This window comes from Carlito syrichta, unplaced genomic scaffold, assembly GCF_000164805.1.
Source record: "Carlito syrichta isolate Samal-C Ts95f unplaced genomic scaffold, Tarsius_syrichta-2.0.1 Scaffold301620, whole genome shotgun sequence".
NCBI classification, from domain to species: Eukaryota; Metazoa; Chordata; class Mammalia; order Primates; family Tarsiidae; genus Carlito; species Carlito syrichta.
Genome location: NW_007245716.1, coordinates 381,710 through 400,405, shown reverse-complemented (window position 1 = coordinate 400,405; position 18,696 = coordinate 381,710). Strand labels below are relative to the sequence as shown.

General features: G+C 35.3%; 1 protein-coding gene across 1 annotated transcript in view; it reads right to left on the bottom strand.

Annotated features, from left to right (window-relative positions):
- Nucleotides 1-271: 271 nt before the first annotated feature.
- The window catches only part of TMEM170B (transmembrane protein 170B), a 38,298-nt gene continuing 19,873 nt past the window's right edge, over nucleotides 272-18,696 (bottom strand). Inside the window, exons 2-3 of the mRNA XM_008054952.2 lie at nucleotides 10,785-10,955; nucleotides 272-1,162 (exon numbers count right to left, since the gene is read on the bottom strand). Of these exons, the coding sequence (XP_008053143.1) occupies nucleotides 1,032-1,162; nucleotides 10,785-10,955 (302 nt within the window). The 3' untranslated portion in view covers nucleotides 272-1,031. The remainder of the gene's footprint in view (nucleotides 1,163-10,784; nucleotides 10,956-18,696) is intronic.

Sequence of the window (18,696 nt, the reverse complement as noted above, 5' to 3'; positions counted from 1 at the left end):
TTCCAGAGCCTAATTTAGGCCACTCTCTAAAAATAGTTAATAATCCAGAATAAAATATTGTTTATGTTTTGTCAAAAATCAAGATCTATGCAACAAGTAATATAATCCCACTGAGATACTAGTTATAAACAAGTTTTCTCCAAGAGATACAAGACAAAAACGTTCTTTAGAATGGTAAAAGAATGCAACATGCATTTCAGACTTTTTTCTCACAAAATTTATAAGAAAAGTTTCAAATTATATTTTTATGATACACAAACTACAATCAATGTGTGTGACCCATAAAGTTTTTTAATTTGTATAAACAGAATATTTATGCATGAGAGGAACTATTAAAAGGGTGTTAAGTTAGTGAAAAGTATGCACCCTACAGATCTAGTCCGAGTCCTTAAAACAGTTTAGCTAGTCTTCTGTGAAAAAGACTATAATTTTCCACATACATTAAATAATAATAATGCCAAAACATATTAAAGCCCTAAATCCCACAAACACTCAACATTAAAAACCAAATGCTTTCTCTCATACTAAACAATTCGGAATTTAGCACTCATACGGGATTTAGCATTACAAAACAAAAATCTTACTATACCTGAATTCATGTCAAATATGTTCACAGCACTCATCTACATCTACACTTGCAAACTGTCACATGATCAGTGTTAACAAAAAGAAGAGTTTGGCACATATATAAATTCCTCGAAATGTCCCTATAACTTAACACAACACTGCTAAGAACGATGATTTCAACACCAATGTTAACCTGATAGGCGCTGAACAAGGTGCTTTTTCTTGTAGCTTCACACAGTCTTAACGCACCTTGCCTGGGACGGAGGCACGTAAGGTGCAGTGCGGTAGTGCAATCACGTGAACACCAGAGGGCAATCGTTGCACACAGCTCAAGGTCTTCCGTATGCTTTGACCTGCTCGGTCCACATTCCTGAACAATTTCATTTCCACTGTTAGCTATGCCATTGTCAGGGAATCTGCACATCTGTCTCCATATATGAAGTATGACATTCCCCACAGAAACCTCAGAGTGTAGCGAGGATCCTTGAAAAGGAGATGATCAATGTTAGTACCGTCTGTCCCACGCCCCATACCAGCGCTTCCAGCGGGGCCATGTTCTTCCCTGCTACTCTGTAAATGCCCGCGACTGCGGCACCTAGAGGAGAAAAGGGGCAGAAATGACTCGACCGATTCATTTTATAACACACTGCATGGTTGCAACTCAAGATCTCTTTTCGTGCCATCAAAACAACAGAAGTCATCATTCATTCTCATTTTATAAAGTTGCTATGAAAAAGTTTCCATGTGGTTGGTAAAAGTTACATTTTTAATCACTTAACTGAAAAACAGACTTTTCTATTCAACCAAAGATATATATTTATCGTACAGGCAGCAGACTTGATACCAAATATGTCCATTAAAATATTAAGAATTCATTATTACAACTTCTCATCCGGGCATTCAATTGGCTAATCCTATCAGCATTTTTGTAGACATACAATATATTGATAGTTATAAATGACAATGCAGAAAAATGACACAATTTAATTTCTAAATTATTAATGAAACAATATTAAAGGTATTTATTTGCTAGAAAAATGAATTAGTTCTTAAGTATTATGCAAAATGTAAGAATCAAATATTTCACAAACTACCATATAAAATACTTTAATTTTTTAAATAAAGCATACAACTCTAAGTTACTCAGAGACAAGGTTCTCAACACCTAATAAAAATGGAAAATGAACTTGATATCTATTCTAGGAAAAAAATTTAGATAATGTGCACTTTCTAGAATGAGAGAATATCAGAGTTATGAGGAGCTTCAGTGCTCATCTGATTCAACCCTTCTTCTTAATATATTCTATATAATGATGTAGTATCTAAGTGGCTCATTTAAAAATTACATTTAGAAATCTCAAAGGAGGAAACACTTAAATTATGACATCTCACAGATGGAAATGACCTTAAAACTCTTTCATTAGAAAAACTATCTACACATCCTGGAATGGTTGGACAAAAGAACATAAGGACAGAAATAAGTTACCCAAAGATACTGAATTGACAAGTATAATTGAGATATAAACCTAGTCATAAAGATTAGCTAAGGATATAATTTTTACTTGTCAATTTTTAAAAAGTTAGCTAAGGATTACTTCTTTGTACTTCACTCAAAATCTTCCAAATAAAAGTTACTATATAGCTCTATAAGAGATATAAATGGGAAAAGCAAATTATTAACTTAAGTCAAGGACTTTCATATATATGTTTTAAAGTAAAAGAAAATTAAAATAGCGTACTTACCACATATTATGTATCTTGCTAGGAACTTTACAAATGTTATCTTATTAAATACATACCACCCCCTCAGTATTATCACCTAATTTAAAGATGAAAAAAACAGAAGTTCAGAGAGGTTCAATTTACTGGCCCAAGGAAATATAGTAAGTTCAAGATCTAGGATTTCAATCCTGGTTAGTCTGGCTATAAAGCCCAAAATAATTCTATCATGTCACATTTATGCTAAGTAAAGAAGAGAATAAGGAATTCTCTACTGTATTATAAGTAAATAATACAGTAGTTGATAATCATCTCCATATTAAATAAAATTCCTAGTGTCATGAACATTCATGTAATCAACTAATAAACTCACTTATATATACAATTTGTCATATATCCAAATTTTAGAATTGAATGGCAGTCCTTAAAAATGTTAAGGACACTGATCCCTTTTTGTTACAAGAAATTATGTTAGAATAAACCTGAGAAATACTCTGGGGTTTTTTTTTTGGATTTACCCTTGATTTCCATGACTATTTCCAATTTTAATAACCACAATTTAGCCTCCACCCCTCTAATACTAAGTTTTCCATCATGATCCAAAAAGGGAAAAAAATCAAAGCAATTACTAGCTCAGCCTGGCTGGGAAATGGCAAACACATCTGTCAACTCAAACTTTCCATGCTTACATAAAATTAGGAGCATAGGTTTTGAGCTAGTCCACGCTCCACTACTAAGCAGCTGCATTACAATGAGCAATCACTTACCCTCCCATTCCTTATTCCTCAACTGTAAAATGGGTGGCTATGAAGATTAGAAGATAATACTTGTAAAGTGCTTAGAATAATGGGTGGTCCTAGTATGTACTCTACACATTTTGGCCAGTAGTCATAGTGATAGTAAGTGAGAAAGATCATTTCAATCAATGATTCACCACTCAATAAATGGTGTTGGAATATTGGTAGCCATTTGAAAGAAAGTAAGTTGGCTAAATTATATGAAGTCCATACCATGAAACCTGTACAATTTCAAAAGGAAAATATAGAGCTATGTGAACTGAAATAAAAAACTTAAGACATACAGTTTTTACAAAAAAGAAAATAAAACATAAACAGTACATATCCTCTCTACTAGTACATGCATACAATTATATTCACATGTATATATGAATGAATGGCTGTAACGCATAAACAAAAACCTGGGAAATACATACCAAACTGGAAATATAGGTTACTTTTGAAAAGAGCACTAGTTTATGTGTGACATTCAAAAGGGACTTTGCTTTATCCATAATGTTTTAAGTTTTACACAATGAATAGAGTCATGTTACTTATGTAATTAAAATTACTTTCAAAAACGTAGCTTAATCTCTATGCCTAAATTGGCTAAACTTCCCTGCAATTCCAAAAAAACTCTCATTTTAAGGTCCAGGATATCTTTCAATCCTGTTTTTCAAATGAAAATATTTGTGTACAATAACAAAGTTCAAGAAATTCTTGATTTAAAATAGCAGGGCATAAATATGCTTATAGCAGAGAATGAATATGGCCCCTCATATGTAACTATAACTTACTCGTGTTCACTGCTATATAGAATTCCAAGTCTGTCTGAATATACCACATCTTATTTATCCATTCTACTGCCGACAATATTTTTGTTCCAACCCTTTACACTCACAAAAACTGCTCCTGCGAATGTTCCTGTTCATGACCCCTGGCACACATATGCAGTCAAGAGTTTCTCCATGATTCATGGGTAAAAGTTAAATTGCTCAACCCTATGGTATGGGCATGTTTAACTTTCCTAGGTAATGCTAAATTATTTTTCCAATTTAGTTGTACTAATTTATACTACAGTTACTCTAAATGCTCAGAAGCAGGTGATAATCTTTTTTTTTTAAATTGCCCCCAGAGGGAATACCCTGAAAGCACAAACTCCAGGAAAAAAAAAAATTGCCAATCTGGTAGGTAAGAAATTTTATCTCTCTTAATAACTTTCTATTCCCTGGTAATTAATGTAATTATGGTTTTCTTTACATGTTAACTGGCCATTAGAACTACTGTCAAATCTTTGTCCATTTCTTCTTTTATTATTTGAGTCACAGGCTTTTTTCAAAATATAGTCTGGTCTATGGCCATACCACCCTGAATGTGCCTGATCCTGTCCAAATATAGTCTAGAAATTAATCTTTTATATTTATGCATATTAACAAATATCTTCCCCCAATTTATACATTAATTTTTACTCTCTTTAAGGTGTCTTTTGCTCAGCCAAAAGACAGCCAGCTGAAAGAGTAAATTAAGGTCTTTACTTTCTTGGTGATCTATGAGGCTAAGACACGTAAGTATGAAGAAGACAGAAGTAGGATATGGTGTCGAAATAAATGACATGTGGAATTGTCACTATGAACAATGGTGAACACAATCAATTAAAAATAAGAAAAGATGCTAAACGAAGTGGATAAAGCAATACTGATGAACTTATCTAAAGGTGAGTAAAAGATAAATGTACAACGACAAAGGAGAATGGGACAGGAGTCATCAGTAGACAGAAAAATGTTAATATACATCAATATAAAGTCCCTGCAGAAGTGTATACCAATGAAAAGGAACGTAATTTGCCCTGCATATTTCCTGACTGAAAGCAAATGATAAACATAAGGGGAAAATTGGTTTTAATAGTGTGTTGATGCTACCAGTTTGTGTAGTTAGTCCAGGATCAGCAAACTACAATCAGCAGATCAAATCTGGTCTACCCATCTGTTTTTACAGAACAGATAGGCTAAAAATGGTTTTTATATTTTTAAATAATTTTTAAAGACCAAGAGAATACTTCACAATACATAAAATTATACAAATTCAGATTTTAGTAATCATTAAAATTGTTTTATTGAAATATAACTGCACTAATTTCCGATACTGAACTATCTTTGCATTCCAAGGATAGCATTCACAAGGTAAATGAGCTTGTACTCTTCTGTTCTGGTACAGTCTTTATCTTGTTTAGCAATAGGATTACACTGGTCTCTGCAAATAAGCTGTGTACAGCTTTTATTCCTTCTATTTTCTGCAAGAATTTAGATAAAATAGGAACTCACTGTTCCTTGAAAATTTGGTAGAACTCACTTGTAAACCTCTTTTGGGCATGGAGATTTTTTTTGGAAGAAGGGTCTTTAATATGCTAATTGTTTAAAAATAATTACTGTTCTATTCATACTTTCTAATGTCAATTTTGATGTTTTATATTTAGGAATATATAGCTGTTCATAAAACCATTTTGTTTCTATAAGTCAATTTCATCTCTATTGTTGAGAATTATTTCTTCTATATTTTACTTGTCTGCCTTAACTTTTTTCTTAATTAGTTTGCCAGCAGTCTATTGATTTTATCTCTCCAAGAAACCAGATTTTGTTAATTTTTCATAAACACAATTTACAATTTTTTTTACGAGACAGAGCTTTGCTCTGTTGCCCAGGCTGAAGAACAGTGGCATGATAATGGCTCACTGGAGCCTCAACCTCCTAGGTTCAAACGATCCTCTCACCTCAGCCTCCTGATTATTTTTATAGAGTTGAGGCCTCACTATAGGACCCAGGCTGACTTACAAAACATAACAGTATTTCTTCACACCAGTAAAAGGAAATACCATAGTCAAAAAAGATACCCACATATGACAGCCATAAGATAACAAGTGTTTAAGAATTAACCTAAAAACATACAACCCTCCTCTTGAAAAAAAATTTTTTTAACTCTGATAAAAAACAAAGAAGATGATCTCAATAAATGGAAATAGTATATGTTTTGAGGTGACATAATATGTCAATTATTCCCAAATTAAATTCTATATTCAATTAAATCCTAATAAAAGTTACTGTCAAACTCTTTGAGGAATTCAGTAGACATACTCTCAAATTTCTACTCAGAATAAAGGTCCATGAATAGCTCAGTTAACTTTGAGAAAGAAAAGTAACAAGAGGAACCTATCGCTAACAGATATTAGGATATACTACAAAACCATAGGGATAAAAAAGGGGGAGGGGGGCTCTGCTGAAAGAACAGATAAAAAGGCCAAGGAATCAGAAGAGTTCAGGGACAGATCCCTGTACACTGAAAATGTAATACATCACAAAGGTGGCACCAAAAATCAATGAGGAAATGATGAGTTTTTTAGTGGATGGTATGGTAAAAATTGACTTATTATACTGAAGGAAAAAAGCACACCTGAAATCCTATCTAATTCCAAAAACAAAAGTAGACCCTAGACCAGGGGTAAATTATGGCCTGAATACCAGATACCTGTTTTTGTAAAAAAAAAGTTTACAAAAACGTTTATTGAAACAAGCCATGCCCATTAATTTACATATGTCTGTGGCTGCTTTTGCACTAGTGTAACAGAGACGACTGGCCTGCAACATCTGAAATATTTACTACCTGGCCCTTTAAGAAAATGTTTGTTGACTCCTGCTATAGGTGATCTAAAGACCTTAATACAAAAGGAAAAACTAGAAATTTAACAGAAGAAAATATACCAGAATATCTCTTGACCCTGGTGTGGTAGAAAATTTCTTAAGTAAAATCCTTAATTATAAATCATAAAGCAAAAACTCTTTAAGTTGATTACATCAGAATTAATTATTCTGCTCAATAAAGGACATCATAGATTATGATAACTGATAAAAAAGACTGAGAGAAGTTATCTGCAAAATTCAAAACCAAAAAGAGACTAATATTTTAATATATAAGAAACACCCCTAATTTAATAAAAAGAAAATTTAATATAAAGAGGCCAGGCATGGTGGCTCACACCTGTAAACCTAGTACTTTGGGAGGCTGAGGTAGGAGAATCACTTGAGCCCAGGAGTTCAAGACCAGCCTGGGAAACATAGTGAGACCCTTCGCTACAAAAAAAAAAAAATTTTTTAAACTAGCCATGTGGTGGCATGCACTTGTAGTCCCAGTTTCTTGGAAGGTTGAGGTGGAAGGATCACTTGAGTCCAGGAGGTCCAGGCTGTGATGAGCCATGGTCATGCCACTGCACTCCAGCCTGGGTGACAGAGAAAGACCCTGACACACACACACACACACACACACACACACACACACACACACACACACACGAAAGAAAGAAAGGAAAAAAGAGGCACCAAAAGAAAAGCACCAAATTTAAAGAAGCAATCTGTAAAAAAGGAAACCTAAACATATAATACATATAGAAAGAGATGCTCAAACACATTAGTAATCCAAGAAATACAAATTAAACAAGCAATGAGATGTCATTTTACACCTTTAGACTGGCTAAAATTAAACAGCTAAAATTAGGCATTATATAAAAACCCAGTTTCCCCTAATTCTGGCACTAACTAACAATACTAAATGAAAAAGAGATAGTAAAACATGTTTCTATATTTCATCAGTATCTTATTGAATACAGATACTCAGCAATCATTAGCTGAACTGAATCTAAAGTTATCAATGCACTAGTATTCACAACTTTCATTAAATAATATAATAAATACAACTAAGTATTCACTAAGTATCTCTCTTTGGCTAGTTTTCTTAATTCAAGTGTTTGTAGGTCAGAAAATTACCCAGAAGAAATTCACATGCTTTATTGCTAATTTAGACACAAATTTTTACCTGAAATTGTGTCAGGTTAATATTTTTAAGGACTTTTAAATATAATATTGCAGCTTCTAAAGTCACTGCCTTATTTTATTCTTTAATGAATTAGAAGTAGGTTATATATACATACACATCATTAAAGATACATTGCAGTATATTTCTCATGCTCTCTTTAAAATAGTTTTACAATAATATATGCCAATACATACATATACATACATATTATTTATAACTTCTGAACAAGCTTTTCCTTATTCCTCCCTTTTCTGTTCTCAGTTACACAATGACAACAATGGCCCACAACAAAAACACAGGCAACCCCCCCTCCATATCTCTTTGTATGCCGCCACAGTTAATAATAACTGACTTGAAATTTTTGTCCTTTGTCATACTTCTTACATCAAATTTTTCCTTCCCAGCCCACAGACATTAATCTGGTTCAGATGCTGGCCTCGAGTTTAGATTACAGTTCATGCTTCTATTTCTTTTTTTTTTCTTTTTTTTTTTTTGAGTTCGAGTGGCATTTTGTTGCCCAGGCTGGAGTGCCGTAGCACACTCATGGCCACCACAGCCTTGACCTGCTGGGCTCAGGTGATCCTTCTGCCTCAGCTTTCCAAGGAGCTGGAACTACAGGCATTTGCCACCACGCCCAGCTAAATTTTTGATTTATTGTAGAGATGAGCTCTTGCCAAGTTGCCCAGGCTGGCCTCAAACTTGTGAGCTCAGGCAATCCTCTCACTTTGGTGTCCCAAAGTGCTGGGATCATAGGCAAGAGCCACCAAGCCCGGCCACAGTTAATGCTTTTTAATTATTCTTTCTTCCCCTTTATCCTCCCTCCTTCTCTCACCCACTTATCACTCCTTCTATCCATCTAACCAGTATGTTTTGAGTATCTACTATGTTCCAGGTAGAGTATTTATTTTATTGTTGGGGATACAGCAGTGATGAAGACAGGTCCCTGGCTCTTTCAGGGTCTTCTCTTGGTTCTTTACATATATTCTACATTGAACTACAAAACAAAATTTCCCATTTAACTTCTCTGTCCTTTCCCAATTCCATTTAAAAATATCCACTTGTTTTCTAGAGCCAACAGGATAAAAGTTCAAACTTCCCAATTGGCTTTCCAAGACCATCCAGGATCTGACTCCTACCTTTTCAGCTGAATCTGCTCACTCCATCATATAAAAACTTGTGCATTTATTCTTATATGCTTCAGTCACCTTCAGAGTACTGTTTGATGCAATACACAATACATTGAGATGCTTTTCCAGTGTTCAAAACGGTTTTTGAACTCATCAATGTGGATGCCTTTTAGTGCTTCTGCTGTTTGTTTCATCTGCTCCACATCAGCAAAATGTTTCCATTTAAGGAATTTTTTTTATCGTGGGGGGTGAAGGGGTTGGGAAGGAAGTCACTCGAGGTGAGATCAAATGAATAGGGAAAGTGGGGTACAGGATCATTGCTGTTTGTGGTCAAAAACTACTGAACACTCAAGCACAATTTGGGCAGATGCATTGCCATGGTAAGAAGAACGACTCACCAGCTTGCCACAACTCAGGACATTTCTTCCATAAATTGTGAGGCAACCTTCTCAAAACCTCCAGATAAAAACTTTGGTTGACCATTGCATCTGGAGGAACAAATTCCCATGTACTACAAGGGGCCCATCCTCCAAAAGATAGTTCCATTTTTGGGGGTGTCCCCTCATACTTCAGCTAATCCCAAGTACCTGTTTAAACCCTGTCTATGGCAAAATGCATGAGATACCACATGATAAAGTTAAAGGTGAGTGCAGAAACAACAAAAGCACTTATAACAACTTAACACAAGATTAACACAGTAAAACCAGTAGTAAATGAAGGATAGGAAACAGATTTTTATGATTGTCTATTAGTGCCACAGGACATACCAAGAGACATGGGAATTTCCTCCCAAGACAAGGGATGTCAATCATTCCGGAAAAGGTGAAGGAGGAAGGCCTTTCAACTATAAAGATACGGCCTTCTTCTTATCTCTGAGGCAAGAATCAACTAGAAAGGAAAAAGTTCCTTTCCAAGGGACCTGAAACAGATCCAGCGGTAACAGTGAGCTGCCCCAGACACAAGCAAAGGTCAATGTAAGCCTTTATTCATTGGCACTAACAGAATAAACAGCACCAAAGAAAAGAAGTTGGTTTCTGCCACAGCCACACTAAGGGAACAGCTGTGGCACTCTCTAGACTCAGCAGGATATACCGAAGTTCTGCTCAACTAGCAGCAGCAGAAACCATAACTCACTCTAGGAGGCCAAGGTTGGAGTTGGGGCCTCAGTACAATGTCAAGGGGAGAAGGCTAGAGGGAATGAATTTGAGGACTTGAATGAAAATGCTCATGAGGCAGCACAGCAGAAAACTTGCAAAACACTACAGAGCGCCTAAAGTGGCTCATTTCTAGAAGGCCAGGGAAGATCTATGTCATAATAATTTGTGTATAAGAAGAAAGTGCTTTTTATTTTGCAATCATAGGCAGATGACATCAAAGACCTGAGAACTATATTTTCCCCCATTTATGATAATTAACACTGTCACATTTTGGACCTTTCTTACTAGTTAGCAACTTTAAAGTAGAAACTACAATCACTAAAAGATAAATTTTCCCATTGAACTGATTTGCCTCTTGCCAAGTTTTACGAATTGTTCTATTTCCCACAAAATGAGTCTCCACATAGAAGAAGTACAACTATTTGTTGGATGAATAAATTTATATTTAAACTCTAGCTAGAGTGGGTACCATGCTGGAAAATATTCCACCCAAAAGACTACCCTGTTTCACTTAAAATAAGACTATAGCAATCAAAATACATAAAATTATATTTTTAAACGAAACTAAATAAACTTACTGGTAATCATTGCTCCAGTTACAGAAGCCAAAAATCCGATGCTGACGGCAATGATAGAGATTACTCTTCCCTGCCTATGCCTCTGTAGCATCACAAACATCAAGACTCCTGCAGCACCATGGACAAACAGAGAGGAGAAGAGAGCCCAGAGGAAGATCCAGTACCACATCTCTGAAAGAAAAAGTAAAGGGTTAGTCATTCTGTTGAAATATAACTTTAAAAAATTCAGTTTAACAAACAGTAAGCACCTATAAGTTGAGGGAAGTGACAGAATACATATAAAAATGCCTCACACAGTACTTGACGCACAGTAGTACTAAATAAACTATAAGGATTAATATCATCACTAATGCTTGATGGAGAAATAATTCCCTCCATTACTTCAAAAGGTAAGGCTATAATTTCCTCTAAATGTTCCCTATTATATAGCTGTCATCCATCAATTTTATAATAAACTCCTATAAGTTTGTAAACTTCTTAGAATAAATTATAAAAGTGAATTATTGAGATAAAATTTTCTATTTCTATACTTAATAGCAGAATTAGACTTTTTTTGAGTCAGAGTCTCACTTTGTAGCCCAGGCTGAAGTGCAGTGGCATGCTCACAGCCATTGTAGTCTTGACTTGCTGGGTTCAGGTGATCCTTCTGCTTCAGCCTTCCAAGTAGTGGGAACTGTATGCATGTACCACCATGCCCAGCTAATTTTTTAATTTATGTAGAGACAAGGTCTTGCCATGTTGCCCAGGCTGGTCTCAAACCCCTGAGCTCAGGCAATCCTTTCGTCTCGTACTCCCAAAGTACTGGGATTATAGGCTTGAGTCACCGCGCCTAGCCAGTATTAAGATATTTTTAAGCTTTCCCCCAATTCAAATCATTCCAAAAATCAGTTGATGATTTTACCTTTTATGACTTTAAGAATTTCAGGTAATTCTTCTCATGGTCCTCACCTTTGTATTAGAAAGAATCAGAGTTTTTCTTTAATTCCTTTGCCTCTAGTCATCCTAATATTCCTTGCCCAAAACTTTTCAAGCTCCATTATTCTTTCTTCAATGTGCCCTCAATCATTCATTGACATCTCAATTTATGTCCTGTGGCTGAGTACACCTTTCTTTCTGTCTCTCTTGCTTCTATTACTTTTTCTTCTGGCTACTCTGCTATTTCCCAATCAATCCATAGAGTTCCCACAGATGTCCTTGTGTTGACTCCATCTCACTGACCATACTTGCGGTGAGGTATGATAGGGAAGGCAACTGATCCAAGCTCGGCTAACTGTTACTTTTTCCTGGGAATTCTGGATTGGGGCCAATTAAGTGTCCTTGATCTTTGATCTTTGAGTGGCTGAAGCCAAAAGACTCAGGATTTATGAAATCAATTTCATCATCACATGATACAAGCCACAATACAGGAAGAAAGAAAAACAGATCCATCAAAGACAAGAGACAACCAAGTCCCTTACCAGTGATTCGTAAGGCTCTGACACATTACTACCCTTAGATTTAATTTTATATCCTGGTGTCCTTGTAATACAAATCTTCTTTTTATGTCAACCAATTCACATAAGGATTCTGTTACCTATAGCTGAAAAAGCTGACTCTAAAATGTTTAGCTGTCACCTAAAGGATCATCCTTGATATGCTTTTTTTTTTTTGAGTTGGAGTCTCACTCTGTTGCCCAGGCTGGAGTGCAGTGGCACACTCATAGCCACTGCAGCCTCTACCTGCTGGGCTCAGGTGATCCTTCCCCCTCAGTCTTCCAAGTAGCTGAAACTACAGGCATGCACCACCACAGCCAGCTAATTTTATTGATTTATCGTAGAGATGAGGTCTGACCAAGTTGCCCGGACTGGTCTCAAACCCATGGGCTCAGGCAATCCTCTCACCTCAGCCTCCCAGAGTGCTGGGATTAGAGGCGTGAGCCACCGCACCCCGCCTATGCAAATGCTCTATGGTGCAAAGTATCTCATCTGTGATTTGTATTAGGTATTCGCTCTCTATCGAGTGTAAAAGAAAAGTTGATAAAATAACCATGAAATAAAGAAAACAAAAATGGATGAATTAAAACCTGATTATCCAAATATCTAAAGTATAGATATACACTGTTGGTAGAAATGCAAAATGGTACGGCTACTATGAAAAACAGTATGGTGGCTCCTCAAAAAATTAAAAACAGAATTACTAAATGATCCAATAAATCCACTTCTTGGTATATGCCCAGAAGAATTAAAAGCAGAATCACCCACAATCACACTGGTATTATTCACAATAGCCAAGAGATGGGAGCAGCTAAACTGTTCATATCAGCAGATGAATGGAAAAACAAAACATCGGTATACATACAATGGCAAATCATAGTTTCAAAAGGGAAGGAAATCTTGTCACATGTGAAAAAAGAAAAACACTTTATCTGCAAGTCCTGCTAATTGTCAAAGCCAGAGAGGCATTAAATGAGACCATAACTATGTCCTACTATGTCCTCCCTTTGATCTAGTATTCCTCTCTTGAAACTGCTTGCTATTACCACAAATGACCTAATAGTGTTAAATGGCACTATACTAAACCACCAATAAATATTACTTCTATAAACCAGTGAGAATTCCTGACAATTTTGTATCGGGCAAATTCCTGTCTCCCTTTCTGCCTTTAGAAATCAACTTGTAACTGCTGCTAATCAGAGTGCATAATCAGGACAACATGAATCTATGCTCCTAGCTTGCAATTCTCAAGCTTGGCCCAAATAAACTCTCCACTTACATTAATTTTGCCTGTTTCTTTCTTTTAGGTTGGCATATCCTACAAGAATAGACCTTGAGGACATTTGCTAAGTGAAATAAGCCAGTCACAAAAGAACAAATATTACATGATTCTATGAATACAAGGTATTTTGTCAAATTCATAAAAACAGGAAGTAGGAATGGTGGTTTCCAAGGGCTGGAGGAGGGGAAAATGGGGATTTGTTGTTTAAGGGGTACAGAGTTTAGGTTTGCAAGATTAGGAAGATCTAGATGTCTGTTGCACAAAAATGTCAACATAATACTATCAAGCTGTTCACTTAAAATGATAAATTTTATATGTTCTAGTATAATAAGAAACCTATTCAGTCTCTGTCCCTGGTTCCTGATACAAATCTCCTAAAACCCTTGACATTTCCTGAATAATAGAAATATATTTTGTTATGTATAATAAGTCTCTTTTGATCTACCAGAGTTGATGCTAATGAGGTGACTTAGGGTGGGGTCCTCAGGATGGGACTGGTCACCAGAAAGTCAAGTGATTATAAGGTTAGAACTTTCAGTCCCACCCATGGACATTTAGGGAGGAGGTGAAAGGGGGATGCTGAAGATCAAGTTCTATAAAAACTCTTGAATTACTAAATTGGGTAAGTTTCTGGGTTGCTGAACACCGAAGGTGCTGGTAGGGTTTTGTGTCCAGAGAACATGAAGCTCCAAGTCTACTATTTGCCCCCATACCTTGCCCCATATCTCTTCCACATAGCTATTCTTAAGTTGTAACCTTTATAATAAACCAGTAAACTTAAGTGTTTCTTCTATTCTTATGAGTCATTCTAGCAAATTATGAAAACTTAGGAGGTGGTCATAGGGACCCCCAATTTATAGCCAGTCAGAAATATGGGTGTCTGAAGTGAGAATAGTTTGTAGGACTGAGCCCTTAACTTGTGAGATCAGTGCTAATTACGGGTAGATGGTGTCAGAATTGAATTGAATTGAATTCTCCAGTTGTCATCCTGGAGAATTACTCAGTATGGAAAAAAAAACCCACAAATATTGGCACAGAAATGCTCTGTGTGAAGGTAGAGAAAACAGTGAGTTGTCTCATCAGATATGTTTCTTACAACATTAAGAATAAAATAAATAAATAAATAAATAAAAAATTTTAAAAGAATAAATAAAAATTTTAAAAGCATGGATATAAATTAAAAGATAATTATTTTAAGATCATAAATGATTATAAAGTTTAAAGCAAAACAAACAAAATTTCCCATGCAAAAGGAAGGAGGGTATGGTTATAAAAAAGCAACATGAGGGATCTTTGTGGTGATGAAATTGTATATTTTGACTGTGGTGGTAAATACACAGACATGTGATAAAACTGTATAGAACAAACATGAACACACACACAGAGAAAAGTACAAATATACAATACTGGCAAAATCTGACTAAAGTTGGTAGATTGTATCAATATCAATAACCTGGATGTGATATTAAACAGCAGTTATCCAAGATGTTCCCACTGAGTAAACTGGATAAAAAGTACACAAGTTCTCTATGGATTAGTTCTTACAACTGCATATCAATCTATAATCATACCAAGATAAAAAGTTTAATTTTTTAAGAAGATGGGATATAGAGTAAACAGATTTTTTTTTTTAATTAGCTATACCCTGCCAGATTCTTAACAATCAGCACATAGAGTGGACTTGAAAATTTTAAATCAATTCAAGGAAGAGACATCTGGTATATTCTACAATGTATGTTCAAATACCATGATTCTCGGTGGCATAAGAGATAGATGCTGGTGATTATGGAAAAACAGACAAAATTTGCCTATTAAAGGTTTTTCTCTCCCAGCTTTCAGGGAAGTAGTGCTTCTAAACTGTCATTTTCCAACAAATAGTTTCAAATGATAATAAATGCATTAAAGATTTTGAGAAAAGCTTAACTTGCTCAGAAGATATTTTTATAATAAAATATAAGATTTTCCAAAGCGAACTTACTAAAGTGAGAATAAAGGGAACAATATATTGGGTAGATATTTTCATCGAGGGAGCTCTTTTCAAGACTTACTCTGAGACAGTTAGAGGCTCTGAAACTACTACCTACTCTTCAATAACAAAGTTGACAATCTGCCTTGTATCCCAAGTCAACTTTCAGAAGCTTTCATCAGATCTACCCCCCCCAAAAAGTACTTTGCTTTGTGGTCCTTATAATACAAATAGAAAAACTAATTTCTTAACTGTATTTAACACTATGAACAAGAGACTATCTGACATTATAAAAAGTAGTGTTGTTGGTCTACTGAATATATAGGTATTTGACCTAAACAATAAATGTACCTAAAAGAAAAGTAAATTTTAAGTTTGATGCTTTATAAAGCCCCAATATAACAAAATACAAATAAAACAGAATCTCAAATGGTTCTCTAATGACCAGTCCAGGATTATTTCTTCAGCAGACTGAGCATGAACAAAGCACCCAAACAAATTTACTTTGATGTTTCTTTCTCTACTTATCATGGAAAAGAATGAACTTTGCTGACAATGTTTACAGTTACGTTATGCTCTGTTATTACTATTATTTTGAATTACTTGACAGATCAACATAACCTTGTGAGTGAGCAGGGGCTCTAAAGGTTTTGATCCACTCAATACAAAAGTCTGTCTAAGATCCCAATCACTATGGCAAACCCATGAAACTTATTGGATTAGTTCAGGAAAGGGCTGCAGGATCCTAAGGAATAGAGCCAAAACAGATGCCAAAGAGCCTTAGAGGAAGAACACACTACTAAGAGGACAGGAGTGGAATATATTCAGCCCTTCTAAAACTATTTACACTACACAGCTAAAGTGAACACCCAGAGGTCTACAGTTTCCCCTTTCTACCTCTGTCACTCCTAATCCAAGCTTCTAGCAAATGGGTAACAAAAAAGGGAAAAAGTCAGAGGGAGGCTTTACTAGTGCTAAACAAATTACAAAACAAACATTTAAAAAACATAACACACAAAACAACATAAACTTTGAAGCACCTCATGCATACAATCACCTTCATACATTGGAAAGGAACAACCCTTCTTACTGGACACATCTCATAAAGCCCTTTTGTAATTTTTCCCCACTCAAAGCTATCTATATTCTTCACCTTCAACTAATTTTGCCTTGATTGTTGCAGTGTGTTTACTCTTTGGTGGGGTAAGAGACAGAACAGCTATGATTTCCTCCCACCACCAGACAATACTAGAAATAGCTCTGCTCCCAATCTGTAACTTTCATCAGCCCTGGTTGCCAAGTCACTCAAAAATTATCTTCTGTGTTTTTGTTTTTAATCATTCACCAAAATTAATTATGGGAAATGAATTTTTCCAGATGCCTAGAAAATATTAACTGAGTAAAAGCAAGTCAAAGAATGGTACATATTGTATGGTCCTACTTATTTAAAAAAGTGTATGTGTGTGTATGTATAGAAAATGTATAGCCAAATAAAAGTCTTAACAATAACTACCCTTTAGAGACAAGATAGGAGACGAATGACACTGTTTTATATATTCTAAACTGTTTTAAACAGTCTGAAATACTTTTTAAAAAATTTTACTGCAAATATACTATGTTTAAAAATCAGGTTTTCATATTATATTCTCTCTTTTTTTTTTTTAAGAGACAGGGTCTCATTATGTTGCTCAAGCTGGAATGGAACTCCTGGGGTCATGCTATCCTCCTAACTCAGCCTCTCAAAAAGCTGGGACTTTAGCTGTACACGACTGCAGCAGGCTTTCATTCTTCTGTGTAATTAATCAAAGGAGAAGATGCTCTACTAGGCCAGTGGTTCTCAGCCAGGGCTGCTCATGAGGCTTACTCCCAGAGCAGCTAAAACAATCTCTGGAGGTAGGAACTAGACAACTATATTTTTATCAAGTTTCTCAAAAGATCAGGATATTCAGTAGAGATGAAAATTACTAGGATAAAGTTGCGTAAGAGGTATTTATTTAAACATCCAAAAATTACAAAAGCAATGAAACCTTTCTTATTAGATAAAGACTAATTATTTTTTTAGCCCTCAAAAATATAGAGCAGACAGCTCTTCTAATAACATCATTAGCAAGTCAACATTGAAAACTTACTATATATTCAATAACTCTATCTCTCATATTGAAAAACCATACCTATAAGAGACTTCACTTGAGGGCTGTTCATAGTTTCTACCTTCTTTATAGAAATTGCCCATATAATATACTTAAACAATCTGTATCTGTGTTCAAATTAGGTTATTTCAAGCTTCTTTGTTATCCCAGTAAGTCTAATAATGTCTAAAATTTGCTCCCATAAGTTACTCACAGTTGTGACTTCTGAATTTGGGTACACATTCCACATTAAGAAGCTTATTCCACTCCCAGGGAGATGATACACTTATAATTTGGGAAAGTGCTCTAAGTCAGGGGTCAGCAAAGTATGGCCCACGAACCACATCCAGCCCACTACCTACTTCTATACAGTCTGAGCTAAGAATAGTTTTTATATTTTTAAATGGCTGAAAAATCAAAAGGATAGTATTTCATAACATACAAAAGCCACCCAAATTCAAATTTCAGAGTTCATTAGTTTTACTGGAACATAGATAATGCTCATTTATAGTAGTCTAACGTCTTTCAAGTTAGAATGGCAGAGCTGAGTAAGTTGTGACAGAGACAATATAGCCCACAAAGTCAAAAATATTTACTATTTACTAAAAATATATTTTTAATTTCAATATTTAGTACAAAAATAAAAATATTTTACTATTTACTAAAATAAAACACTACTACTAAAAATAGAACATTACATTTACAGAAAAAGTCTGCTGACTCCTGTTCCAGATTATTATTATTTATTGCTATTATTATTATTATTATTTGAGTTGGAGTCTCACTCTGTTGCCTAGGCTGGAGTGCAGTGGCACACCCCGGTGTCGGCCTGCTGTGCTCCTGCGATCCTTCTGCCTAAGTCTTCCAAGAAGCCAGAACTATAGGTGCACACTACCACACCTGGCTAATTTTTTTATTTATTGTAGGTCTGGCCAAGTTGCCCAGACTGGTCTTGAACCCACGGGCTCAGGCAATACACTTACCTCAGCCTCTCAAAGTGCTGGGATTACAGGCTGAGTCACCAAGCCCGCCTGGTTCAGATTATTTTGATAATATATCTCTG